Source organism: Eptesicus fuscus, chromosome 19 (assembly GCF_027574615.1).
Source record: "Eptesicus fuscus isolate TK198812 chromosome 19, DD_ASM_mEF_20220401, whole genome shotgun sequence".
NCBI classification, from domain to species: Eukaryota; Metazoa; Chordata; class Mammalia; order Chiroptera; family Vespertilionidae; genus Eptesicus; species Eptesicus fuscus.
Window position 1 is genome coordinate 36,247,528 of NC_072491.1, and position 26,608 is coordinate 36,274,135.

The 26,608-nt window shown below is 42.7% G+C and overlaps 3 protein-coding genes across 9 annotated transcripts in view; 2 read left to right on the forward strand and 1 right to left on the reverse strand.

The window, feature by feature from the left end:
• CRH (corticotropin releasing hormone) overlaps window positions 1-13,201 on the reverse strand; it is a 339,387-nt gene extending 326,186 nt beyond the window's left edge. For 6 of the 7 annotated variants that reach the window (XR_008554543.1, XR_008554542.1, XR_008554541.1 and 3 more), the window contains exons 1-2: window positions 13,098-13,201; window positions 7,473-7,666 (exon numbers count right to left, since the gene is read on the reverse strand). The gene's annotated coding sequence lies outside the window, so the exon portion shown is untranslated. The remainder of the gene's footprint in view (window positions 1-7,472; window positions 7,667-13,097) is intronic. The other variant, XM_054708335.1, reaches the window with a different exon arrangement.
• A 129-nt stretch (window positions 13,202-13,330) lies between these two features.
• RRS1 (ribosome biogenesis regulator 1 homolog) lies at window positions 13,331-14,926 on the forward strand. Its single transcript, XM_008150374.3, has one exon. The coding sequence runs from the start codon at window positions 13,427-13,429 to the stop codon at window positions 14,522-14,524; it is 1,098 nt and encodes a 365-aa protein (XP_008148596.1). The 5' UTR covers window positions 13,331-13,426; the 3' UTR covers window positions 14,525-14,926.
• Window positions 14,927-16,384: 1,458 nt separating this feature from the next.
• ADHFE1 (alcohol dehydrogenase iron containing 1) overlaps window positions 16,385-26,608 on the forward strand; it is a 31,101-nt gene continuing 20,877 nt past the window's right edge. Inside the window, exons 1-6 of the mRNA XM_008150373.3 lie at window positions 16,385-16,440; window positions 21,246-21,283; window positions 23,334-23,380; window positions 24,844-24,897; window positions 25,309-25,463; window positions 25,599-25,795. Coding sequence (XP_008148595.1) covers window positions 16,385-16,440; window positions 21,246-21,283; window positions 23,334-23,380; window positions 24,844-24,897; window positions 25,309-25,463; window positions 25,599-25,795 — 547 coding nt within the window. The remainder of the gene's footprint in view (window positions 16,441-21,245; window positions 21,284-23,333; window positions 23,381-24,843; window positions 24,898-25,308; window positions 25,464-25,598; window positions 25,796-26,608) is intronic.

Here is a 26,608-nt window from a genome sequence, read left to right on the forward strand (position 1 = left end):
TTTCTTAAATATAGCCATACTTTTAGATCAGACCAATAAAGTATCAGACTTTATAAATTAGCCTTTTAAAATATAATCAAGATCTCATACAAATTAAGTTTCATAAGAAACTAGTGTTTAAATAATTAAATACAAATAAAATCTAGAAGCAGAATAAAAGCCACCATTTACTACCTAACTTCATATAGCCGCCTACATTAAGCTAGAGGCGGGGCAACATTTAAAGTTTATAAAATCAGATATAATTTACTTTATTTTAAATAAAGATACCTACTTTAATTACTTAAATATATTAGCTTATTAAATTGTAATCAAGGGTTTCAGCTTAAAGAAAAGCCAATGTCTTTGTAAGCAATTTAATTAAATATTCTAAGAAAGTTACAAAGGCCTTGTCTATACAAAAAGAAATTAACGGCCAGTTTAAAATTAAATTACCATACCTAGAACAAAGTATATCCTTACATAATATTATTCTACAATGTCATTATAATTTTTTAATATTTTACAACAGCATATTATACATTTATCCCAAACAAATTTACAAACTAATTTTTTGAATATTTGGCAGCAATTTAAAAGGACATAAAAGGATTTAATCCCTTCCACTATGTAGAGGGCCCCCTGGGAAGGCACCTGAGCATTCTATATTGGCCCTTCTTGCTCTTTTTACCAAGAGGGACCCTCTTCTCACAATGTAATTGCCTGCAGCTGTTGCTTGAGCTCTCTATTCATACTAAGGTTGAAGCCTCATAGTAGCTGGTACCATAGATCTGTCTCTTGCCCAATGGCGTGAGCTGGGCCCTCTCTAGAGAAGAAACCTGGGTTGCCCAAGATATGTGATCAATGCCGGGGCCCTGCCAGCAGGCGAGGGGATCCCAAGGCAGGTGCTAGGCGTGGAGGCCACAGGGGCATAAGCTACCAAGGAGACAGAACTGAACCTCACATCACCCTGCTTGGCCCCGGAGGATAGCTAGTTAGTCAATGACGGGTAAGATTCCTCAAGGGAGGAACAACCTAAGACAGGCACAGTTGCAGAGGGGCCATCAGGAGAGAACTTGGGGGTCAACAGAGGTGGGGCACAGAACCTCACCCCCCCAACATTACAGGGGCCTGAACTCTAGCCCCTTCTGAGGGAGGTCTCCTGCCCCATGGCTGCTTCGCACTTCCCACGCCCAGCCCGGATCTAGACCCAGGTAACAGACAGAGACTTGGCCTAGCTCAGATCAGGACCCAGATAACAGAGACATGGCTAACAGCAGCTGCCCTATATCTAAAGCCAGCCTAACACCAAGAATGCTCAGGGCTTTCTCAGGGATACAAATAATCCTTTCCATTAATATTTACAGGGTAGATTAAGATTGTTATTAAAATATTAAATTTAAAAGTAAATTAGTAGTCAGCCTTACTATAAAAGTACTTATAATGTAGCTAGCTAGTCGCCTATAGGCTCAACCTTCAAACTACAACAGAAAACACAGAGCAAAAAACAAAGGTCCTTCAAACCCCTTATATTTCAGTAGAAATACAAGCTCTTATTTATACCTTAACAGATTTTACTACGAAGCCCATCAACATATAGTAATAGTACTTATATAGTAAGTATAGCAAAAATTATTAAAACAGCTACTATAAGGCACACTAATTTACAAGAATTTTTCATTTAATTTTCAGCCTTTAAAATATTATTTAACAATAACAATTTCCATATTTTATTAGAAGCAATGTTCTCAGTATATTATCCACCTTCCTATACCAACTTTAGGGGTAAATCCCCAAGGACTTAAACCTAATCATATCTAGCAGAAGAATGTCACTCAATTGTAGAAAGAACCATTCATACTCTTACAATCATTTACTAAAAAACAAAAAAGGGGAAGAGGTTGTGTTTTATATCTTTCCAGAAGGAGCAATGCAGCCAATTCGGGTGCCAGAGAGTTACGTGTGTCACCGAAATAGACTCAGACAAGCTCCTATGTCCCTTCACTCGAAAGGACTAAGTACTACCCTAATGACAGCAAAGCAGAGGAAGAAGAAAAACTGAAAGCTACGCAAGGGACTGAGGTGCCAACATAGAGTCATCTGAAGAAGTTAACAACTGAAGTGCAGCAGATTATGGAAAAGCAAGAAGTTGAAGCTACTTCTTCAACCATGTTCCTGCTCATGCTAGCATCTATTAGCTTCCAGTCTTCTGCAAAGTTTTACGCAGGCAAACAAAAAACTCTAAGTAAATACACAACAGGAACACCAGCAGCAAAAGAGACTTTCTTTCATTTAGTAGCTAAAAATGTTAATATGTCCATAGTTTTGATTTCTCTCTTGTTTTATTATTATTTAATAGCCATAGTTTTGCTCTTAACATTCAAGTTTTAAAAATGATAACATGTATATAATTTAATTTTGCATTGGCATTGTTTTAATATTAGAGCTTTGTTATTGATATTTAAAATTTACTTTTATTATTAGTAGCCTAAAAAACAGACATCAGTAGATTACATGGAAAGATTCAAGCTATTAATGATACAGGTTCTGCTCTGTTGCCTCCTAGCGAAGTGGCACAGAATATTTTTGATAAAATCCTAAGCCTTATGTCTTTTCATGGATTGCAGTCATTTATCTGGTCTCTGTTGATTATTGTTATCCTTGCTCTCGTTATTCTCTGTTTAATTCCAGTCTGCTTCCGAACCATTGGATCCAGTATCCGGTCCCTGCAAATAGGACTACATGAACTTTGCTTACAAGACAGAGAAGGGGGATCTGTGGGGAACGGGCTGTAAGCTGACATGGTCCTTGCATCTGTAGGGGCTAGCAAGGCTGGTACCTACCCACACAGATTTCCCAGGCCTGTTTGGATGGCAACTAATCAGTATAACGAGAGCAGCCCCTGCCTACAGAGCTTTCCCAGGGTTTGTTTATATGACTGCTATCAGTAGGATAAGAGCTACTTTCATGGCTGACCAAGAAATATGTACCCAACTAGTGAGATTTATTGTAACAAGAAACCTGTCCTTCAACTTATCCCTCCAGTAGTGATTTTAGAGAAACAAAGAATGTTTTCCTTGTGAGTGATTCCCTGCTTAGTGTCTTATGTATAAAAAGCACTGTATTACTAATAAAAGTTGCCAGAGCTTCTCGAGAGCTGTGGACCTCCCGAATCCCGCTGTCCTGTCTTTCTTTCTCTTCTCAAATCCCACCTCCCTACCTCAGCCCGGTTCAATCGTCAGGCTGGACCTGACAATCTCCAACTCACAGAGCTCTAAAATTGAGAAATAATGTTAGCCCATTATTCAGATGGGGTGATTATCCCTTTGGGAATTTGTCTCCAGGTAATCAGGCCAGAAATCACCGAGAATCTTTCTCAGAATGATAATTACCAAACATTCCAGAAATGTTATATTTTATTCTACTTTACCTTTCATATTTTGAAATTCTCTCATTAGTTTTCTCTGAATCAACACCAAGCTAGGAAAAACAAAACTGCCCCAATTTTATTATTTGAGGAAGTTAACTTTGAAGCTTTATTTAAAACTTTTCTATAACTATAATAATCAAAGAATATCATCATTTCCACATCTTGAGCCCGGAAAGACACAGATAAAGCCAATCCAAAATCTTTCATTCTCAGACCTGACCTTATAAAATATAAATATTTTAATAAATATTTTATAAATCTGTCTTCTATCTTTTTCCCTAGAAGACATTTTTCCAGAATCACTAACAAATAGAAAAATGAACTATACCTTGCTCATTCTCTACCCTACCTTCCAATTCTCAAAGTAGTTTAATGGTTAACTAAAGAAAAAAGAAAAGATCATGAATAACCTATAAACACAATAATTAGCCTCCATGTCATTAAAAACTCATTAGCACTTGTGTAGTCACAGTCTCCTTGTGCATGCAGGGAGCTGTTCCACTGTGTGAAGTCATACAACCAGCCCAGGAATTAGATAAATGACTCTGGGGTGGGGGAGGTTGTAAAATAAAATATATTAGTCAAAAACTTTAATCAAAGAATTTAAAATAAATAAACTTTAATCAATGACCAGAAGCCCTGGTCAGATAACTCAGTTGGTTAGAGTATTTCCTGATAAACCAAGGTTGGGGATTCGATCCCCAGTCAGGACACATACAAGAATCAACCAATGAATGTATAAATAAGTAGAACAACAAATCAATGTTTCTTTCTCTCCCTCTTCCCCTCTCTAAAATCAATAAATTTTAAAAAGAGAAAAAAGAAACAGTAAAAGCACTTTATAAGAAAACTAGAGGCCCGGTGCACGAAATTTGTGCCCAGAGAGGAGGTTCCCTCAGCCCAGCCTTCATCCTCTCCAATCCCCTCGGGGATGTCTGACTGCCGGTTTAGGCCCAATCCCGGGGATTGGGCCTAAACCGGCAGTCGGACATCCCTCTTATAATCCAGGACCGCTGGCTCCTAACTGCTCACCTGCCTGCCTGCCTGATCGCCCCTAAATGCCCCCCCCTACCAGCCTGATCACCCTAACCGCCTCTGCCTGTCTGCCTGATCGCCCCTAACTGCCCCCCTGCTGGCCTGGTCACCCCCAACTGCCTCCCCTGATGGCCTGGTCGCCCCCAACTCTCCCCCCTGCTGCCAGCCTGGTCGCCCCATACAGCCTGCTGTTCAGTCGTTTGGTCGTCCCTCACTAAACCCCCTGCCGGCCTGGTCGCCCCATGCAGCCTGCTGTTTGGGACATTATTGTTACTATGACGGCATCCCGGACAATTTGCATATTCCTCTATTATTAGTATAGATAATATTGGAACACCTGAAGAGCATAAAATTTTTAACAAAAGAATCAATAGTATAATACTGATTCACAGAGATGAATCAAAAAGACCATCTAGTCAAAACCTTTTACTTCCAATATAATAATAAACTGAAGCCTGAGACCTAAACTGTATCTCCTTTTAAATCCACAGGCTTTCCGGAGAAGGGAACCTGGAACCCACCACAATAAGTCAGCTTCCCCAACTGAAAATTAACATTATCTTGGATAAGGAAGCAAGTGAAATAAACACTGGAAAGTACCAGGAACATTATTTATACACTAGAGGCCCGGAGCACGAATTCATGCATGGATAACCCCCCCCCTGGGTGGCCTGCAGGGATTGGGCCAAAACCCAGTCCAACGCTGCCTGCAGCTCCTACCTGCCACTCCCACTCATCCCAGCCCACTGTGCCTGCCACAGGCTCGCATCCAATCAGTCCCAATCTGGAGGGCTCACGCTTGCCATAGCAGTGCTCGCCAGCTATGAGCCCTGCATCTGGCACCCTCCCAAGGGAAGTGGCCTGCGGGATCGGGCTGAAACAGGCTCTCCGACATCCCCAGAGGGGTCCTGGATTGCGAGAGGGTGCAGGCCAGGCTGAGGGACCCCACCGGTGCACTATCAGGCAGGGGAGGGACCACAGGAGGACTCCAAGGCATGTCCGGCCCATCTCACTCAGTCCCAATTGGCCAGACCCCAGCAGCAAGCTAACCTACCCCCTGGTGGTCAGTGCACGTCATAGCGACTGGTCAACCAGTTAACTGTCTGCCCCCTGGTGGTCAGTGCACAACATAGCGAGTGGTTGAGCAGCCTTAGCATACATTAGCATATTATGCTTTGATTGGTTGACTATTTGCATATTATCCTTTCATTACATAGGATTATATAGTATTCTAAATAACAAGTTCTATTTAGGCCTTGTGGGAAAGTGTACACTCCACAAGCAACTGAATCTTGTGCATTACCAAGTAGCTCAGGGAACTAGATGAGACTGCAGTGCATTCTTGGATGCTAATAAGGATACAATGACACCTCCTTGCCAATAAGAGGCTCTTTCCTTTGGCAAGTAAAAATACCTAGAAAAAGGAAAGTGTTGGCTATAGAACTTACCTTACATTTGTATATATAAAAACCTAAGCGACCATTATGACCAGTAGACCGAACAACCGGTAGCTACAACATGCACTGACCAACAGGGAGCAGATGCTCAATGCAGGAGCTGCCCCCTGGTGGTCAGTGTGCTCCCACAGCCAACCTCCCACAGCCAGCCAATCTCCTGCTGTCCCTCCCCCCAGCCAGCTGGCCGAGATCAGCCCTGATCGGGACTAGGTGAGATGGCCCCGATCAGCCCCAATCACCAGCCAGGCTGAGGGACCCCACCTGTACACAAATTTGTGCACCGGGCCTCTAGTGTAATTATAGTTTCAGTATTTCTACTAATATTTTTTCATAGATGTATTCTAAAAAATAATAGATCAATAGTGTTCAGAAACAATGCTTGATTAAGAGAAGCTAGGAATTAATGTTTATTTGTCACAGCAGTAACTTGCTGTATATTATTAATATTGCTTATGTGGGAAATTTAAAAGAAAATGTGATTAATGTATATTCACAGATGGTCTATGGCTGCAAAGAAAAACTGAAGGTTGCATGACAACAAAGTTGCTTTCCTGAGAGGAAAGGCATTTATGACTCAGTTGCCTAATCAAGAATAAATCACTCTAAAGTTATTTGCAAAAGCCATTCATATTTTATGATTAAGAATACACAAAAGGACTTCTTACTCATTATAATCTTACTTTCAAAAATTAAAATATAATAGAAAAGGATAACTGGTTTCTTTGAGTACAAATATCCCTAAAATTCTGAAACTTCAGTTTTCCTTTTTATATCAATCTTTTGTTCTCTTATTGAACTTCTTATAGATATAAAATCTGAAGCCTAACACCAATCTCATTCCCTTCGGTCTTGGTGATAAAGTCTTATGAATGAAAACCATCAGCCAGTGATGCTTACCTATCTATAGGTAGTGATAAGATTTGGCAAATAAAGAAAACTGCATTTACCAATTTAAAAAACTCACAAAGAGAAATCATTGTGTATTTTACAGAGAGCAAAACAAATTAAGTCAATTAGAAAATACTACCATCATTTTTACTATCCTAAAATCCAAAGTACTTTCTAGGCAAATATAAGTGTGTGTGTGTGTGTGTGTGTGTGTGTGTGTGTGTGTATGTGTGTGTGTGTGTGTGTGTGTGTTATCTGCTTCTACGCTATCTACACAAAATTTTAATGCTATACCTTCTTTGTTCCTTTTAAAAATAATTATATTTTGTACAGATTTCTGACTAAAACTAAAACAAATGAATACACAGATTTTTGTCTCTGATTAAGGAATTTCTAAAATAAATTTTCCCTTCAGGTACTGCCAAACTATGTGAATAAAATAAGCATTTTAAGGGTCCTTTTTTACTACTTTGTCAAAGTACTGGCACATTGAATTTCCTACACAAAAATAATAACTATGTTGAAAGAATGGTTGAATTATCCCTAAAAATTTTCACTACCAAAGAGAGGCAACTGAAAAATATTTAGCATGTAAATCTAAGTGAAAGGTTCAGGGTTGGGCCGGGGTCACACAGAACGGACTCAAGGCTCAGTGTAATCAAAATTATACTTATTCCAGTCACCTGGGTGCAGGTGAAAGCGCCAGCGGTGAATTGGGGAGGGAGCAGACTTTTTATGCGCTCAGGGAGAGCTGCAGATGGGGCTTCAGCTTGACTGACCCATTATCTGGTCTGTAGTTTGAAGGCCTTGCCCTTTGTCCTTCTGCTGGCGCCAGACGTCCTTTCTGGGGGGCGGGGAGGGGGGTCTTCAGGAATTTCTGTAAAATAACCATTCAAGGGGAGCATGTTTGTGCAAGGCTTAGGCTAACAGAGTTTCCTCTTTGACATTTGTTAGCTTTTGTAAGGCTCAATCCTTGTGTTCTCCAGTTAACCCTTTCACTAAGTTAATGCAATATCAAAAGAATGAAGAAATTGCTTACAAAAATGTTTTACTGGCCAAAGTAATTACGTTTTGAGGGAAGGTGAAAGGTGTTGCTTTCTTTCATGTCTTTAACTTTCCTGTTCCTGATTGAAGGTGAGGGTTTAATCTCCCTATAGGTTTACTTTTGTTAATGAAAACGTCTCAATAGTTGCTACAAAAATGCAATTGTTGCTTCTTCTTTCCTGCATGTAATTTTTGCCTTTTTTGATAACTGTTCTTACGTTTGTAGAAAGCTAAGATAAAAAAAATAGGAATGGGGAAGAAATATTTAGAAAATAAGCATAAGCAGCACTATCATACAATGTGAGTCAAGAGTTGCTTGGGACTAGATCATAAATATCCAACACCAAGAACAATCATATTTTGTTGGGTAGAGAAGGGAGTTTTTGAGTAAAGTGATTTGGCCAGGTCTCTGGAAGATAAATCCTCAGAACTGGCCGGCAGAGAGAGCCGAGGCAGGAAACTGTTAGGATGTTTCTGGGATAGATCTCTGGGTATCAGTCAGGGTCCTGGGAGGAAAAATGTAGTAGTCAACCTGGGTAATTTAAAAATGATCAACAATGGGAATATTACAAAAATGTGGGCAGAGTTTAAGAAAACTCAAAAATAAAAGTGCTACAATGGCGAGAGCTGTAACCACTCCCAGGCCTACAGGAAGCAGGGGAGAAGTTAGAGGAGCTGGGAGAGGGTGGCTGCAAGGAGAGAGCTGCCTGAGTGGAGCTATGGCCTTTTAGAAGAACCAGCCAACCAATAGCAATGTGCAGAGGGCTGGAGGCATACAGGGCTTCACCTTACTCTCTTCCCACCCTCTGATCTTTTGTCACTGCTACACCCAGCTGGATGCCAGGGGCAGAGAGCAGAGTGGAGGAAGGATCTAGAGAAGCAAATGGAAAAGACCCTATCTAGGGGTAAAGTCATGGTAGAAGAAATGGAAAGGGCACAATATGAGACAAATTTAACAGTATTTTGCCTGAATGGATTTGGAGATGGAAAAAGAAAAGTCAAAGATGACATCCCAGTTTTAAGCCTAAATTACTAGACTAAAATGACAATAACCTCCATTGAACCTATTTTTACTAACTATTGTATTCCCAATGCCTTGCACAGAACCTTGGGCATAAAAAGCTTCTATAAACAAATTGGAGTGGATGGATAGACAATGAAGAAGAAATTCGAGGGAAGATGATGTGTATGTAACCTTACACATGTTGAGTTTGGTGGAAGAGCCCAGCAGGAGATTGGAGATTTGAGCCTAAAGCTCTGAAAAGGAAAGAAAGATATGCTTCTAAAAACCATCTGCACAGAAATGTTAGCTGACACCAAGAGAGTGGATGACATGGCATAAAGAGCATGTATAAAGAGAAAAGAAGGAGGGCCTAATACCAAACTTGAGAGCCCTGACATATGGGAACAAAGGAGGAAGGGAAACCAACAAAGAGGGGGGCGGGTAGGGAAAAGCCAACAAAGGGAAAAGATAATATGTGCAACCATTTGCTGTATTATTAAAATAATTTCACATACATTTGCACATCCCTGGCAAGCTCTATTCTTCTTGACACTGCAGTGTTGCCTAATATAAAGATACAAATGCAAGCTGGAGATCATCACTTACCTTCTTGCCTCAATAAAGACTTTTTTATAACCCTAATTCCCCACCTTACCAGTTTTGCTCACCTTGAATCTAACACAGCCAACATTAATCCTTTCATAATTTAGAAAAGTCTGTTAGGCTTATTCTTTCAAACAATCATGTATTGAGTATCTATTACACATCCAGTACTCTGCTCAGCAAAGTGGAAGTAAAAATCGATCTCCAATCATCAAGAAAATTAAAATGCCCTTGGACTAAAAAACCATTGAGCATAAAACAATTAAAGTTCAATTAAGAGCTGACCTGTATGATTCACACCAAGTAGCATTTCATCCAATGAGAATTCATACCATTCAGCACATGTTGACATCTGATTTTTTTTCCTAGCTCAGATTGATAGAAGAGATAAATTCTACATAGGTGTACTTCCTATTAAATGCCCAATTATGCCACAGGGTAAATTTGTCTTTACTTTTCTTTCTTCCCTGCTGTTCTCAATAATCTTTGAACATGGTAGTCATTCAAATGTTTATTATATGTGTAAATGAATCAGAAGCTAAGCCAAGTCCAGAGCAACTGTCAATGTTCTTAACTCTCTCCTAAGGCAAATCTCAAAAGCTTTAAGGTTAAAAGTCTTGGCTCAGGGAATGGTTGGTATTAAAGACATGGTGCTAAGTGTTAAGGTAAAAGCTCAGAAAAACCCTGGAAAATCCTAAAATGCTTTTAGAAAAGAGGAAAAAAGAAGATTCTAGCAAAATTCCTGAAGCATAAAATGTGTTCAATTAATCCCCAGTAGGGGGTGTGCAGGAGGCAGCCAATCAATGATTCTCTCTCATCATTGATGTTTCTATCTCTCTCTCCCTCTCTGAAATCAATTAAAAAAATATATTTTTTAAATGTGTTCATTAAATGTTTATGAGTGAATGAACAAATGACAGCTGAGGAAAGATAGTGAGCTCAAGAAGAGACCAAACTCAGGGAGCATACATGACAGATGAGGCTGTATTTAAAGCCCTCTCTAGCAGAAACTCAAATGAATTTACTTCCTAATGGCAATTATGTCCATTTCTATGGGTTAATTCTCCAGCGTAACCCCTTCTTCACTACTTCCAAACTCCCTTTAAAGGAAAACAAAACCTTAACCTCACAATCAGCAGGGACTCCCAAACTCAACCATACATACTCATCACCTAGAGATTTTGTTAAAATGAAGGCTCTGAATTATTACATCTGGGATGAGGCCAGAAATTCTGCATTTCTAACAAACTCCCAGCTGGGGCTATGATGCTGGTCCAGAGACCACACTTTTAGAGTGTCAAGAGCCTGAAGACATTACAGAGAATATGTAAATAGTCTTAAAGCTGTGAGTAAGCTACCTCCTGCTCCCACGTTTCCTAGTTGTACAACAAGCATATCAAACTCGTGGCCTGCGGGCCACACGCAGCCCACACGAATATTTTTGCGGCCCAGCCAATATAATGGTATGTAAAAAAAGTTTTAATAAAAATTTCGTAACTTAATTTTTACAATATCCTGTTATACATAATCCTATATAATAAAAGGCTAATATGCAAATTGTCATCTCGGGAGTTCCATCACTTGCTATCATGTGCACTGACCACCAGGGTGTGGTGTGGAACATGGCAGGTGACCAGCGGCAGCAGGGCGCTGAGGGAGCAAGGGAAGGAGGCAGGGAGGCCAGAAGGTGGAGAACCTGATTGACCCTGATTGCCGGCCAGGCCTAGGGACCCTACCCATGCATGAATTTCATGCACCTGAGACTCTAGTTATTAATAACGAACTACAATGTTTGCTAATGACTGATTACTATCATCATGTTGCATTCATTTCCCTTACGTGCCTTACGCGCAGGCGCACCATTTCTCTCCACTAATATAGCAGCAAATTATTTTAGTAGCCGATTGCCACGTCATTCATCTTGTACTGACTTGTTGGGTGTGCGAAACAGGAAATATTTCCCTTTCAGAGAACAAGAAAAAATTCTCATCATTTGCAGCAACCTGGATGGGATTGGAGAACATTATGCTAAGTGAAATAAGCCAGTCAATGAAAGAAAAATACCACATGATCTCACTCATTTATGGATAGTAAAGAACATTATAAAGTGATTAACAAAAAGGTAGATACAGAGACAGTAAAGCATCAAACAGACTTTCAAATTACAGGGGGAAAGTTAGGGAGAGGTGGGGGAGATATGAAATCAAACGAAGGACTTGTATGCATGCATATAAGCATAAACAATGGACGCAAAACTCTGGGGGGTGAGGGCATGTATGGGTGTGGGGTGGGGGGGGTAATGGTAAGATATGTACACATATAATACCTCAATTAAAAAAATGTAAAAAAAAGGCAAAAAAAAAAGAAAAAAATAGGTTTATTTGCGTTACACTTATTAATTTGTGCAGTTATTCAGTGTCTGCTAAGTGAATGTTCAAGAAAAAATATTAAATTTTTATTAAAATGTTCTATTATTTTATGTTAACGATTACTCATTTATTTCAGCCCTCTGTATTCAGCATGTCTCTATCAAAATAAACCTACGTTTCTATGAAAATTGAAGCTTTTGTTTTTTTGCGGCCCACATAAACTTAAACCTTATTTGGCCCGTGTTAGCCTTTGAGTTTGACATGCTTGTTGTACAACCTTAGACAAGTCATTTTACCTCCCTGAGCCGTCCTTTGTCATCAGAGAATATGATGAATAACAACAGCTAAGACTTACTGAGTGCTTACTATGTACCAGAAACTGTTTCATATTCATCAACTTATGAATAGGACTTAAGTTAAACAACCTGTCCAAGGTGGTTACAGTAACCCTAGGTCTGCCTCTAGATCCTAGTGTTTAATCACCGTGTGAAACTGCCTCTTCAGCTTAGCTCTCCCGAGTCTTGATGAAAATTAAATAGTAACTGGTATGCAGCTAACATTTATCCAGCACTTACAAGTTCCAGGCCCTAGTCTAATCTCCCTTGGAAGCATATTAACTCAATTTATCTTTATACTAGCCCTGGAAGATTACAGATTTTAAAACAGACTGGTGTGGTTCAGTGGTTGAGTATGGACCCATGAACCAGGAGGTCACCATTGGATTCCAATCAGGTCACCTGCCGGGGTTGTGGGCTCCATCCCCGGTGTGGGGTGTCTGGGAGGCAGCCGATCAATGATGCTCTCTCATCACTGATGTTTCTCTCCCCTCTCCCACTTCACCTCTGAAATCAATAAAAATAGATTTTAAATAGGCCCAGAGAAGTTAAAGCTGAAAGTCAAACAGTGGCACAGTCAGGACTGGAACCAGGCAATCCAGCGGAATAGCCTGGCGCTCTTCCGCCACAAGCCAGGCGAGCACGCAGCCCAGACTCGGAGCTGCCGGGCTCGGCGGGCGGGGTGGGTTCCCACCACTCCCCGCGGTCTGTCAGCCCCGCGGGCGCCCAAGGCAAACCAAGTCCGCACTTGGCTCCACGTGTCTGTGGGAAGTGTCTTTCTCGGCCCTAACCCAGGACCCCCACGAACGGGTCAGGGTTCTGGTGAAATATAATCTGTCCAGTCTCAACAAGGGCTGACTGGCTAAACACCTTGAGAACACATTTTCACCGATATCGTGACAGAACCGCTCCGGAACCCCACACTCCGCGGGCCCAGGAACTTGCGCCGCCCACCTGCGCCGCCGCCGCCGCCTCCGGGGAGCCGCGGTCCCAACTGGACCCTGGAATTTGTAGTCCGGGTTCTCGCACCAGCTCCGCCCCATCCGGGCACGAGCCAAAAGGGCCGCTTCGAATCCCATCTGCTCTCCAACACTGCCCTCTGCCGGCCTCTCCTCCAGTCGCCCGGATTATGAGCCAGTTCCGGTTGCTCCGGAAGTGAAGGTTTCTCTTCCGGGGTGAGCGTCTGGGCTCTCGCACGTGGTTGTGTTACCCCGGCTTGAGCCGGCGCAGGCAGAGAAGTAGTTTGAATTGTTTTACTGGAGCTAGTGAGCGGAGCCGGGACCATGGAGGGCCAGAGCGTGGAGGAGCTGCTGGCAAAGGCGGAGCGAGACGAAGCCGACAAGTTGCAGCGCATCACGGTGCACAAGGAGCTGGAGCTGGAGTTCGACCTGGGTAACCTGCTGGCCTCGGACCGGAATCCTCCCACGGGCCTGCGGCGCGGGGAACCCACCCCGGAGGCCGAACTGCGGGCCTTGGCGCGGGACAACACGCAGCTGCTTATCAACCAGCTGTGGCAGTTGCCCACGGAGCGCGTAGAGGAGGCGCTGGTGGCGCGGTTGCCGGAGCCCACCACTCGCCTGCCGCGCGAGAAGCCAGTGCCCCGGCCGCGGCCGCTTACCCGCTGGCAGCAGTTCGCGCGCCTCAAGGGCATCCGGCCCAAAAAGAAGACCAATCTGGTGTGGGACGAGGTAAGCGGCCAGTGGCGACGCCGCTGGGGCTACCAGCGCGCCCGCGACGACACCAAGGAGTGGCTGATCGAGGTGCCCGGTAGTTCCGACCCCTTGGAGGACCAGTTCGCCAAGCGCATTCAGGCTAAGAAGGAACGGGTGGCCAAGAACGAGCTGAACAGGCTGCGTAACTTAGCCCGCGCGCACAAGATGCGGCTCCCCAGCTCGGCCGGGATGCACCCTACGGGACACCAGAGTAAGCAGGAGCTGGGCCGCGCCCTGCAAGTGGCCAAGGTCTCCACCGCTTCAGTGGGGCGCTTTCAGGAGCTCCTGCCCAAGGAGAAGGCCCCCCGGGGCTCCGGCAAGAAGAGGAAGTTTCAGCCTCTTTTCGGGGACTTTGCAGCGGAGAAAAAGAGCCAGTTGGAGATGCTGCGGGTCATGAACAGCAAAAAGCCTCAGCTGGACGTGACAAGGGCCACCAATAAGCAGATGAGGGAGGAAGACCAGGAGGAGGCGGCCAAGAGGAGAAAAATGAGCCAAAAGGGCAAGAGAAAGGGGGGCCGGCAGGGTCCTGGGGGCAGGAGGAAAGGGGGTCCGCCCAACCAGGGGGGTAAGAGGAAAGGCGGCTTGGGAGGCAAGATGAATTCCGGGCCGCCCGGCTTGGGTGGCAAGAGGAAAGGAGGGCAACACCAAGGAGGGAAGAAGAGGAAGTGAAGTTGACCCTCTGACCTGTAAACCAAGAACTACTCTAAATGTTAAGGTCTAAGTCCTGCAGGGGGATGCAGAAGTAGGTGGCCACCGCCTTCATTGAGGTTGAAGGGATAGGATTACCCTCCCCTCAAGATACTATGAAAATGTTGGACTTTACAAATTAATGTTTTTCCAATAACCATGTCTTTGGCTGGAGATTTAAAGGATGTATTTTTTTTTTTTATTAACGTTGGATGTGGTATGAGGGACAGTTCATATTTCAGAGACAAAATAGTATGACCAGCTTTATTTTTGTAACAAGCTTGTGTATTTATCAAAGTAGCTGGGAGCACACAGAAAGGTTTCAGAACTGACCTTAAAAGTAATTGTTGTGAAGTTATTTAATAAAAGTGTGTCTGTATCTAATGTTGCTTTTCACTGTTTGGCTATTGTTAAGTAAAGCCAGTGACCTGGATATCTGGCACATATTATTTTCTTTTACTTTCCAAAAAAGAAGCAAACTTATGATTTTAGTAACACCACTGTAAAAAAAAATACTTCTTTTAGTATCAGACACAGTATTGAAGGTATAGTATAATTGGTTTTTCTGAAAAAAGATTTCCTGCTTTTCAACACAAAATATTGATTTGCTTGCTGTAAATTATAAGTTTGGGTATAACTGAATAACGGTGGTAATTGTTATTAATCCAGAAAATACTTAAATCTTTCTCAACGTTAATGTCCCCAATTTTTTTTAAAGCTTCAAATAGGAGCTGTTTTGGGAAGACAGCCTACAAAATTCTTAATTGAAACAGTATCTTGAGATTCATTTGTCAAATTGGCCTGGAGCTGGTTTGTTTAGGTGTTGAAATTTTATTGCCATTCTTGTTCTCTCTCCCTAATAAATATCTCCTGAAAAGTATTCATAGATCCCAAATCCAGGGGGTCTTTTTTTGCTGCTATTACAGAGCTGAGAGCCATTATACTCTGCTGTTTGGCCTGACAATTGATAGGAAATTAAAATTGGGAATTCATTTTTTTTTCAGTGTTGTCTCATTTTAATAAGGTTACTTTAGAAATTGCTATGAAAGAAAATAGATTTCATACAGGTTACTTAAGACACTTGTTCAGTACTTAGGATACTTTCTGATTAAGTTAAAGTTGAACTTTTCCAAGTTGATCATTGATCAACTTTCCCACTTGGACATGGTACACTTGGGGCTGCTAAGCCCTCCCAGAGTATACCATTTAATGGAATCCTGGAGCAACTTCATCAAAAGCCAAGCCATTCAGGGAGCATTTAATCTTTAATCCTCACCCGAGGATATGGTTTGTTGTTTGTTTTCGTTAGAGGGAAAGACAGAAATCAATTAGTTGCTTCCTGCACGCCCCCACCAGGGCGGGGGGGGGGGGGGGGGCTAGGAGGAGGCTGCAACCCAGGTATGTGCCCTTGACCTGATCGAACCCGGGACCCTTCCTTCTGCAGGCCAATGCTCTGTCCACTGGGCAACACCTGCTAGGGCTAAAAGGAGTGTCTTAGTTTTTTCTGAAAATACTTTAAGAACTCAAGTGTAGCATTTTAAATAAATTACTGGGAAAAGCATACCCTTGTTTTTTTCCCTTTTCCCCACATATGAAAGGGTTTGAAGTAGAAACTCAAGTATCCAAGACCCTACGGAGCAGTTACCCCTGTGGCAATTTCCAAGGTAGATGGGGAGACTGCAGTTGGAGCACTGGAGGTTTTGACTCGTGGGAAAGTAGCCCTGAGCCACCCTAAGTGCTAACCACGAGATTTGACCAGCTGTGGGTGGGCGGGAGGAGGAGGGCGCGGCGGTGATTGGCCCGTGGGGGGGGGCGGGGCCACGGGAACACGGTTGCGCAGCCATGGCCGAAGCCCGCGCGCGGGTAGCGCACCTACTGAAGCAGCTGCGGCTCGCAGCGTGAGTGCGGGGGCCGGCGGGCGGGCAGGGGACCCGAGGGTGCCGCGGTGCCCACACAGCCCCCCTGGGTGTCATCCGCCCCGCCCTGCGCATTCGTCTTCGGGTTACTTTCAAGAACTGGGGAAGGGGCTTCCGCAGTGCGCGCCCACGGTGCGCCGGGTGGGACTGCGTAGTCAGATTGTGCCTCGCAGCCGCGCACCGCGCTGGGAGACAGGTTTGACCCTGTTCTATGTGCCCGTAAGGAAACTAAGACCCAAAGACAACAGCGCCTGGTCCCACGTCGTGCTAGGCAGTGGAGGGGCTTGGCACAGTGACCGAGACTTGTATCCAATCAATACATTTATACTGGGTGCATGTGATGTGCCAAAAATTGTTCTAGGAGCTGGGGATACAGAGATGGAAGATTCTGGAGCAGTGTAAAGTCTAATAGGATATTGGATGAAGGGACAAGCTTTGTAAAAGGGGCATGTGCGGAATGCAGCCGGTAGGGTATAGAAGAGAAAGATGGACTTGATGCCAGTACGTTAAATGCTATGACATGCCTGACTCGCTCTCCATTAAGGAAATGCCGGGTACATAGCAGCCACCTGGTAAAATACTTGTTGAATGTGCAAGTGCAATAGTGGGCCAGGGAAAACATGGAAAATTTAAAGCAAAGAGGTGGGGATAAATAAGGAGGGAGGGAGACTAAAGAGGAATTTCAGGTAAAAGGAGAGCAGCACCAGAGACAAATGTAGAAAATGTAGACCTCCCTTCATAGGAGGAAGTGAGGATGGAGAAGATGGGGAGACTGCAGTTGGAGCACTGGAGGTTTTGACCAGCTGAGGCGGGTGGGCGGGAGGAGGAAGTGAGGATGGTAAAAGACCATGTATAGAAAATAGAATTTACTGGGCACTTACCATGTGCCAGGCACTGTCCTGCACATTTTACACATATTATTAATAGTAACTCTAATCCTTACAACAACCCTATGCAATACTGTATTACATCCTCATATTACAGGTAAAGAAATAAAGGCATGGAGAAAAAGAGTTTGTACAGTGTCACACAGCTAAGTGAATGGCACAGCCATAATATGAACTCACATATTCTGGCTTCACAGTCCTTGTTTGCATCCTCTGCTAAGGAGTTTGAATTGTGTCATGTGGATAATGGAAAGTTATGGAAGCAATAATTCTCACTGTAAAGCTGCACCTTGAAATGCTCCACGAAAAAAGAAGTACATGGCCAAATAGATTTGGGAAACTGCTCACTGCTGCATAGCTCTCTTGTAGAGTCAGGATGTATGTCTGCACATAAAAGGGCTCTGAGAAGTCCTGCGAAAAGCCGGGGGAGAAGGGGGTTAGCTGTATTTAAACTCTTTATTCGAAACCTGTGTCAGCATAGAACTTTTTATCAAGCAGCACCATTCCTTGGAACCAGTGCCACGTGGAACATGTAGTTAGAGTGGTTGCATGGCAAAGGAGTGTGGCATAATTGGAATTCTGTGAGAGCTTTCTGGTGGCATTGCAGAGTGGGGAAGAAACACTAGAGGTAATCGTAGTGCTCCAGTTAAAAGGTGATGGCTTCAGACACCCAGGGGAGGCAGCTGGTACAAGGAGTAGATATGAGAAATACTGAGGAGTTGGTTAGAATCAGCAAGCTTTTGTTTATTTTTAGTGAAACAAGGAAGAAATTGAGGTTTCTGGCTGGGGCATCAGGTAAGCAGTGGGGCCATTTACCGAGATAGGTCCTAGAAGAGGGTTTGCTTTAGGAGGAAGATGATGACCTAAGACTTGGGCATTTTGAGTTGGACATGCCTCAGGTACGTCCAGATGAAGACCCCCAGCAGGGAGTTGAATATGTTTTTCTGGAGCTCATGAGCAAGTTGAGAATTCATCCTTGAGTGGAGAAGCAAGGCCTTGGCAAACTGTAAGCATAGAAGAAAAGGGCACTAAGCTAGCCACTGCAAAGAAAGTTATGAAAAAGGGTAGTTCTTGCCTTGTTATCACAAAATTTACATTCTCAAGGCAAATGCAACCAGGAAAAGGGTACCAACAACAGTGTGGTAACAGTTTTAATGGGAAGGGAGGTGCAGTACCAGGGATCACAGAGAGAGGGTGTCTACCAGGAGGCCTCTTGCCCAGGGAAATTGACATCTGAATTGACCTGAGAACATTACCCAGAAGAGGGGGGAAAGTAAGTTCCAGGCAGAGGAAATAACGGACCAGAGTTCTGGAGGCAAGAGAGAGAGTGTGCGGCTGATTAAAGGAAAAGAACCAAGTTAATTTTTTGAGAGCTCAACCCCAGAGATGGAGGGTGATGAGAGGCCAGGCTGGAGAGGTTAGCAGATCAGTGAGGTAGGGCCACATCTGAACTTGATCCTAAGAGCCGTGACGAGCCATCGAAGGGAGCAACATCCTTGGAAATATGCCCCTGACCACAGTGTAGTAAAGGTAGAGCGAGTGAAGGGAAGCCTGTATTCCAGATGAGAGAGGACACTAGAACCAGAGAGTGGCAGAGGGTCCCAAAGCAGTGGATGGATTTGGCTAGAGAAATACTTGGGGCCTTGATGCATGGTTGGCTATAAAAGGTGAGCGGTGAGCCCTGCATAGAAGCCAGCCTTTAAGCAATGGGCAGAGTGGAAAAGAAGCCAGGGGCAGAATAATTAGAGGTGAGTAGGGAGTCTGGAAGCCAAGAAGAGCGTTTCAGCCACCTAGGGGAGGGGTGGCCCACAGTGTTCAGTGCAATGAGAGCAAGGTGCTAGGATGAGGTCAGAGAAGTGAGGATGCAACAGGAAAGCTGGGACTTAGGAAGACAGCAGCAGAATTCGGGGTGCAAGGCAAGGAAATGGTGCCAGCAGATGTAGGTCAGGAGCAGAGAACCAGAGAATGAGCAAGCCAAGGAGAAAGGAGGTTGAGTTCTAAGCATGAAACTCTTAAACGTGATATGACAAGGACCAAGGGAGGGGAAGGACTGGGAAATATAGGGCTGATGGAGGCCCCCAGAGAGCAAGAGGAGATGGGATTCAGAGCACAAATCAGGAGTAGAAATGATGAGTTGAGGTAGCCTCAGAATGTGAAAAATACAAAATAAAAAGAGAAGGGGGATGGGGAGGAAGCATGTGTTCCCCTGATCCTGGGCATTAGAAAGCTTTGAGTTTGATATATTTTTTTCCTCTTTGCCTCTCTTTTCTTGGAGGGCGTAAAGCTCACCTGGGCCTTGCCTGCTTTCCTTTCTCCTGCGGGAGTCCGTGGCTGGCTCAGACTTACAGCTGGGATGCTCTAGGACAAGCATGTCAAACTCGCGGCCCATGGGGCACTTGTGGCCCACAGCGAATATTTTTATGGCCCAGCCAATATCACGGTGTGAGCAGTTATTTACAATTATGAAAGGAAATAAGCCTCCTGTCAGATCCAGAATTACTGACATTCACCTTGGGTCACTTTTGAAAGTAATCACTATGGACAAGATTTCCCCCGAAGTAGAAAAGATAGTAACAGAGAAGAGATGCCAAGTGTCAGGAAGAAAACATTAAGTTTATCATTGCTCTTGTTCTTTTTTTTTTTTTATACTATACTTTTCAAAATAAAACTACGTTTCTATGAAAATTGAAGCTTTTGGGGGGTTTTTTTGCGGTCCACATAAACTTAAACCTTGTTTATTTGGCCCGTGTTAGCCTTTGAGTTTGATATGCTTGCTCTAGGAAACCCCATAGCACTTGGTGTGCTCAGAGGTGCCCACCAGATGGCAGCCTTGATTCATGGTAGCGCTCACACTCGCCTCCCATGTAGTTTTTTTTTTTTTTTTTTTTAATATATTTTATTGATTTTTTACAGAGAGGAAGGGAGAGTTAGAAACATCGGTGAGAGAGAAACATCGATCAGTTGCCTCATGCACACCCCCTATTGGGGATGTGCCCACAACCAAGGCACATGCCCTTGACCGGAATCGAACCTGGGACCTTTCAGTCCGCAGGCCGACGCTCTATCCACTGAGCCAAACCGGCTAGGGCTCCCATGTAGTTTTTGACTGCAATTCTCAGTTTTTGAGATCTTGACTACCACTGAGTTCAACCCTTTTCTTTCTTTCTCCTTCTTTCCCCTCAGATGTTTGAATGGGGCGTGGGGGTTGGGAGGGGGGTGAGGGGGGATTATACACTCACTTATTTATAGGGACCCCACTACAACAAGGCCCCCTGGACAATAAATAGAAATAAAACCCTTTCTCAACAACACTCAAGCATAGAAAGCAGGACCAAAGGAAGCCAGAGAAGGGACTGCCCAAGAACTAGGAGGTGACTAGGACAGGGAAGGGATACAGAAGGCAAGGGTAGAGGGACAGGTGTGAGCGCATTTTAGGCAAGAGTGGACAAGCACAGGTTGCCTGGGCAGTGGCCAGGGAAACAGGCCCAGAACCTTTTTGAAGAAAAATTAAACCCCTTGAGGACAATGGGAAAACACAGAGAAAGGGGAATGCGATGCCTGAGTAGTTAACCTGGGTCAGTTTGGTTAAAGTTCCTAACCTAGTAAGAGCTGAGACCTCACCCAGATCAGAGACCCCATTTTTAACTTTCTTGTGTCCCAGAGTATTCATCTCGGCTCCTGCAGGGATTTATTAAGAAAGAACGAGCTTACAACACTGGAAAGATTCTGAGTCCACTTTTTGTCCATGGTGATGTCTATTTTTTTCTATGTACAGTGTTTGCCAATAGCTAATACTTTGCTAGCATTTTAACACTAAGGCTGCAGAATAAATTACTTTAAGACTTCTTACCTTTTGGTTTTCTAGTTTTACTTTACATTTTTTTCTTTTCTTTTTCCTAGATGTCAGTGTCCAACTCATTCTCATACTTACTCCCAAGGTAATAATATATTTTGTGTGTTTAAACTAACCACACTTTCCATTTCCACAGTTGGCACTCCAGTACATTTGGGCAAAGGGTAAAGCAAGAAAATCAAAGGATATAAGAAGGAAGTTGATGAAAACGACTGCCTTTTCACTTGAAATTGGCAATATGTAGTTCTAATTATATGATGTTAGCTGAATGAATGCTACAGATTATGTGTTTGGCATATATTTAATATAGATAGAAAGGTAGATAGATAGATAGATAGATATAGATATAGATATATTGCTATTTTTAAATTTATTTTATTGATTTTTTACAGAGAGGAAGAGAGAGGAATAGAGAGTTAGAAACATCGATGAGAGAGAAACATCGATCAGCTGCCTCTTGCACACCCCCTACTGGGGTTGTGCCCGCAACCAAGGTACATGCCCTTGACCGGAATCGAACCTGGGACCCTTGAGTCCGCAGGCCGACGCTCTATCCACTGAGCCAAACCGGTTTCGGCCTATATTGCTATTTTTAATGTATTTCTGTTTTAAATAGAATTATTTGCCAAAGCTAAAAAGAATGCCACAGATAGGATCTTAAGTTTGTCTGAATGCATCAAACAGAATTCATTAAGATGAAATATTTGGAAGGTTCTAATACATCTCAAATAAGAAAGGGGCTAAAGACCAAGGTGCTTCCTAGAAGGGAAAATCTTGTATATATTAATTTTTAAAATAGAATTCTATTTCTTAATAATTAAAAGTAATGACCAAAGTTTTCAATTCCCACAAACGTCTTCATCCTTACCAACTCCATTGTCCACGAAGCAGCAGGAAGCTCATTGTAGCTTCCGCGTGTCCTCAGCATGTCACATGAATTATTGACACAAACACTGATTTCACCTCTTAGAAGCAAAGGTCAAATCTAAACAGTTATGCAAGGGATGAAAAGGAAGGGGCCTAACCAAACAGGACCCTAAGCAGAAACCCCAGAGAAGCCCATTGGGTGTGGAACAGATACAGAAACGAAGTGCTTTGCCTGCCCGAGGAGCAAGGAGCGACTCACCCTTCGGGACAAGCCCAGGGACCTCCCATTCGCTAATGGCCATCTACCAAGCCAAAGCATGCCCAGCCGTTCAGGCCCTCGTGAACATGTGCAGAATTTTGTCTTCAGCTGGTTTTATCCCATTCTTACTGGGTTTCAACAGAGATTCAGGAATTTCCTATTTGGGTGAATAAAATTAGTAGTGTAGGGAAAGTTCACTTCACAGTTTAATAGGATCCAATTTATGTGTTTTCCTAAACTTTTGTCACAGAAGTAATCGTTTATTTTTTTAAACCTATAGAGATCAAAGAACTTTGGATTTTCATTCAGGAAACTGGAGTTAGATTGTCGTCTAATCGTGGTCTCTTTTCTTTTTTTCAATCTTATGACTAACCAGGACTGATTAAAAATAAGCAGATAAAAACAAGGATAAAGTTTATTTAGTGGGGTCCTATTGTTGTTTCAATATGACAGAAAATTTTTCCCCTAACTACAACTGTTGCAAAGAAGTATCAGTTTGTAAAAATTTTTATTAAATTTCACAAAGAAAACTACAATTTTTATACTTACAAGCTTGAGAAATAGAAATATCTTACTATGATAAGTAACCTCCATGGAAAAATATTAATTGAAACAAATTGTCACAGTTGCTATAAGAAATGTAAGCAAGACTCTGATTAATGAATTTACTAATAGTTGTTCTCTAACAATAACCCAGCTCTAGAGTCTAGAAGATTTTTTTCTAGAAGAACTTTACACATTATGTTTTCAAAAGTATATTTTAATTTCAATGGATAAAATATTTTAAGTAACTTTATTTTCACACAATCAGCATCAAGTTAGCATTACATTCTCTTAAAATGCAGGTTTTCATTTTAATTTTATATGCAACAATGAAACCTAAAAAATATATTTTAGGTAAGGCTTCAGGGAAGATGCTTATGTTCACTGCTAGAATACCAATTTACTATCAAGTAATATTTTGCCTTGTTTTTGAGGCCTACTCTGATACTAAGTTTTACATTTCTAGCTCCTGGGCTTTCATCTTCTGGAAAAACAACAGATTATGCCTTTGAGGTAAAGTAATCCGTCTATTCTTTCTTTTATGGATGACCTAAAAAAATACAACTAGAGTATTTTGCTAATGCATTATTATCTCATTTGAAACCTGCTATTAATTGATGTCCCCCAATCTCACTATTTGATCTGGCCCTGTTTAGAAAAGTACCCTGTTAGAATAATGGACTATAAATCTTCTGATAACATGAATAATGTCTAGATACTGTTTTCTGTTGCAGCCATTGAAATAGAACAAATTCCCAGTTCTAGGCAACTTACTGCTTTACATATGTTGTACGTTAAATCTTCTTTAGCTTTGTAAGTATAATCCCCAAAGGGGTCCATGTAGTCTTTTGACACAAGAATAAAGGAACAGCCGAGACTGGTTTGGCTCAGTGGATAGAGCGTCGGCCTGCAGACTGAATGGTCCCAGGTTCGATTCCGGTCAGGGGCATGTACCTTGGTTGCGGCCACATCCCCGGTGGGGGGTGTGCAGGAGGCAGCTGGTCGATGTTTCTCTCTCATCGATGTTTCTAGCTCTCTATCCCTCTCCCTTCCTCTCTGTAAAAAATCAATAAAATATATTTTTTTTAAAAAAGAATAAAGGAACAGTTAATTCTGATGAATTTTTATCACACTGTAATTACAGAATTACTTGTCTAAGTCCCTGTCTCCTCCTAGTTCAGGACTCATAAATTCAATGTCTCCAGTGGCCTGACGGTTAGCCAGCCCAAGAGCAGGCTGCGTGAGGACAGTGCTGAGTTTTCTGGGAGCACAGACCCATCTGAAGGGTACAACCTCCACTCAACCCCATTGCTGCCACCTGGGGAGTTATTCAAGAGAGATCAGACCGTCACACTGGACATTTTTACTCTGATGGTTAAGAGTTACGAGACAATTTAAAACAGAAGAAATCTAAACATAATGTGGATCAAGCAAAACATGTATTTGGGCCAATAGTGACCCATCATCCTATCAGTATAAAAGTTCTTCTCTTAGTTGTAAACATTATGAGGCTATTTTTCTTGTTCCTAATTGTATAACCAGAGCCTAGAACTATGCCTGGAGTATAGCAGGCACTTAGTAGCATTGAGTGGGTGGAAGACTGGGTGGATGGATGGATACATGCATGCAAAGAAAGTTAGATAGATGAATGGTGGGATGGATGAATGCATGGGGTGAAAAATACATGAGGAATCAGCATTTAAGTTGGAAAATAAGAAATTTGAGAGGTAACTTATTTGTAGAGACAAGGAAAGGCAGGCAACAATTGAGAGTTCATGATATGTTTGGGAAAATATAAGTAAATTCCAGTGCTTAAAGAAGTATGATGAGTCTGAGACCAGATGGGGTGACCTGGACGTATATATAAAGAATATATACTTTATTTTATAGGCAATGAGGAGCCATTTCAGGCTTTTAGAAATGAAATGGCCTATCTCCAACTCACCCATCCCCCAAATCTTTTTTTTTTTTTTCAGATGGCTGTTTCAAATATTAGATATGGAGCAGGAGTTACAAAGGAAGTGGGAATGGCAAGTATTTAAGATTTCTAGAGTCTACTCTAAAGGTTACATATCTTCTAAAACAAGTGAAAATGCACAAGAGATCAGGCCTTTGTTTTTTAAAGTGTTTAATGTTTCCTGACCAGTGTGGCTCAGAGGTTGAATGTCGACCTATGAACCAAGAGGTCATGGGTTCAATTCCCTGTCAGAGCACATGCCCAGGTTTCGGGCTCCATCCCCAATAGGGACCGTGCAGGAGGCAGCCAGTCAATAATTCTCTCTCATCATTGATGTTTCTCTCTCTCTCTCCCTCTCCTTTCCTCTCTGAAATCAATAAAAATATATTTAAAATAAAAATGTTTAATATTAAGTTAGCTAGAAGTGTCTGTTACATTTCTAGTGTAATCAAACTCAACTTACAAATTATTTTTGTTATTGTAGGACCTACAAAACATGAGTGCTAAAAATGTTTGTTTGATGACAGACAAGAACCTCTCCCAGCTCCCTCCTGTACGAATAGTTATGGATTCTCTCGTGAAGAACGGCATAAACTTTAAGGTTTATGATAATGTAAGGGTGGAACCAACGGATAGAAGGTACCTTTTCATTGTTGTTTTTTTAAGTGGAAGCCAACATATACCACTGTTGTTTAAAATTTGCCCCAAGAGTTACTTAGTGGCATGTCAGTTTATGTTTGAAAAATATGACAATGGTTTCTGTCTTTCTCACAGTTTCATGGAAGCTATTGAGTTTGCCAAAAAGGGAGCTTTTGATGCCTTCGTTGCTGTGGGTGGTGGCTCCACCATAGACACCTGTAAAGCCGCTAATCTGTACGCATCCAGCCCTCACTCTGATTTCCTAGATTACGTCAGTGCTCCCGTTGGGAAGGGAAAGCCGGTGTCTGTGCCTCTTAAGCCTCTGATCGCAGGTAAAGACTGTCTTTTGTTTGTTTGTTCGTGCGTTCGTTTTGGTTTGCAATTGGCAAAAGGCCTTAGGAAATATTCAAGCCAGGAATTTTAGGGTGTGTGTTTCTAAAACTTTCCGATTTCCTCATTTCAGTGTCCTACCTTGTTTAGGGATCAAAACAGATAGCAATTCATTTATGTTTAAAATTCCGATCTTCATTTTTGCACCAATATAGACAATTGGGTCAGTGGTAGGAAAGTTTGCAGAGTGAAGCTATGAAGTCACTATGTGAAAGGGAGGGGAAGGTCATCATTTATGTATTATTAGATCCCTCTATAGGCAGCTTTGTCTCCTAAACCCCACTCTGTTTTGTCCCATTTTGCCAGCCACTGTGGAATTTAAGGGGAATATTCACTATTATTTTTCTGGTGTTGACTCAACCCTTTCCTCCACATAATGGCTCTTCAGCTGACCTGAGGCTCTGTCTCTGCCCTGGGACAGGTGGCCAGCACGGCCGCATCGCTCTGGGAGACATCTGCTCACGGGGCACAGACACACAAACCCAAATCAGCAGAGCTTGTCTGTGTCACACCGGCCTTGGCATCTTTCTGTCTTTTCTTCCCTCTCATTTTATAGCTGTTAGCAGATCACTGTTTAAAGTTTTATAGCTAAAATGTACTGACTGGTCACTGGAAATATCAGTTTAAAGTCTTATCCTCTCTCTGCTCCCCTCTTCTGCCCTCACCGTGAACAGGTCTTGTGATGGATTAGGAGTGAGTTGATGGCAGATGAGCCGTTTTGATGGGAATGAGCAATCAGCAGGGAGCAGCATAAT